Source organism: Calidris pugnax, unplaced genomic scaffold, assembly GCF_001431845.1.
Source record: "Calidris pugnax isolate Ruff unplaced genomic scaffold, ASM143184v1 scaffold27, whole genome shotgun sequence".
In the NCBI taxonomy this organism is placed as follows: Eukaryota; Metazoa; Chordata; class Aves; order Charadriiformes; family Scolopacidae; genus Calidris; species Calidris pugnax.
Window position 1 is genome coordinate 9,220,808 of NW_015090893.1, and position 1,350 is coordinate 9,222,157.

General features: G+C 62.9%; 1 protein-coding gene across 1 annotated transcript in view; it reads right to left on the minus strand.

Annotated features, from left to right (window-relative positions):
* Positions 1 to 365: 365 nt before the first annotated feature.
* CDHR2 (cadherin related family member 2) overlaps positions 366 to 1,350 on the minus strand; it is an 11,469-nt gene continuing 10,484 nt past the window's right edge. The window contains exons 30-33 of the mRNA XM_014947752.1: positions 1,115 to 1,228; positions 861 to 938; positions 690 to 750; positions 366 to 485 (exon numbers count right to left, since the gene is read on the minus strand). Coding sequence (XP_014803238.1) covers positions 366 to 485; positions 690 to 750; positions 861 to 938; positions 1,115 to 1,228 — 373 coding nt within the window. The remainder of the gene's footprint in view (positions 486 to 689; positions 751 to 860; positions 939 to 1,114; positions 1,229 to 1,350) is intronic.

Consider the following 1,350-nt stretch of genomic DNA (forward strand, 5'->3'; position numbering starts at 1 on the left):
GGAGGTGGGGGGGAGGAAGGGGGCGGGAGGACCAACCTGTCAACGTGGATGTTGGGTAATAAAACCTTGCACAAACCTCTGCGCAGGGCTGCCTGCACCTCCTTCCCCTGGGGCTGGGGGACAGTGGGGCAGCCCAGGGAAGGGTCCTGGGGACAAGAAACCAGGCCAAGCCCTCCCCTCCAGCACCAGCCTGACCTGAAACCAGCACCTCGTGCTGGGAGAGATGAGCCTTCCAGAGAGATGGACTGATGCCCACAGGACACTGTGACCACCATGGCACAGGTTTATTGCCAGCCTCTGAAGACATCATCACCAAAGCAGTTGCCCGAGTTCTGCTCTGGCCCCGCTGTGCCCTGCACACCCCCTCACAAGTCGGTGGTGGTGAAGGTGGTGTTGATGTACGCCGTTTTGGTGGGCTCCTTCTGGTTCAGGGCGGCCACCAGGACCTCCTCGTCACCGTGGTCCGTCGGCTGCGCTTTGCCCACCTGCAGGAGGAGAGTGTGGTCAGAGGAGATTGGGACAGAGATGAAGGATGGGGACACAGCCGTCCTTCCCTGGGGGCTGTTAAGGGGACGGAGAGGAAGGGACATGAGGGATCCAGGAGCTCTGGGACAACAGCAGAGAGGAGGGGCTGTGGGGTTCAGCGTCAGGACTCCCTGCTGGGCACCAGCAGCTCTTTGCACACTCACCTTGTCCTTGAGGTTGTTGTCCCCGGGTGCATTTACTGTGTTTTCATCCAGGGAATTCACGCTGTGGAGAGTGGAACGTGGGGGGTAGGAGAGGGTCCGGGCAGTGGTGGAGTGGGGTGGGGATGCAGGGTGATGGCCCTGTGGCCTTCAGGACCTGCCCGCAGAGCTCACCTGGCTACAGAGACGGAGTCCTCGTGGAAGCCCAGGTCGTGGGAGGGATCAATGGAGACGTTCAGCATGGGGTTGGCTCTGGCCAGGGATGGGTGGCAGGTGAGTGACCATCCCATGGAGCTGGGAGGTCAGCCCAGGGCAGCCATGTTCCCCAGGCAGGAGGGTTGTGACAGCAAGCACTGCCACCCTGGATGTGGGGACAGCCTGGGCTCTCCCCTCCTGCTTCAGGAAGCCCCCACCACCCCCCCACTCACCCCTCTGCATTGTACTGGTTGGTCCCGGGGATGCCGGCTCCCTGCTGCACCATGGCAGGGCTGATCGTTGTGGCCGCCTTCAGAGCCTTCATGGCACTCAGCTTTCTCTTGTAGCTGCAAAGCCCAGGGGCAGGGCAGGTGAGAGGTGTGGGGGGGAACTGGGCTGTGGGATGGGGTGGGCAGGAGTGGGACGGAGGGTAGGGATGGGATCTGGGGGTGGGAGGCGGGGGGCGGTG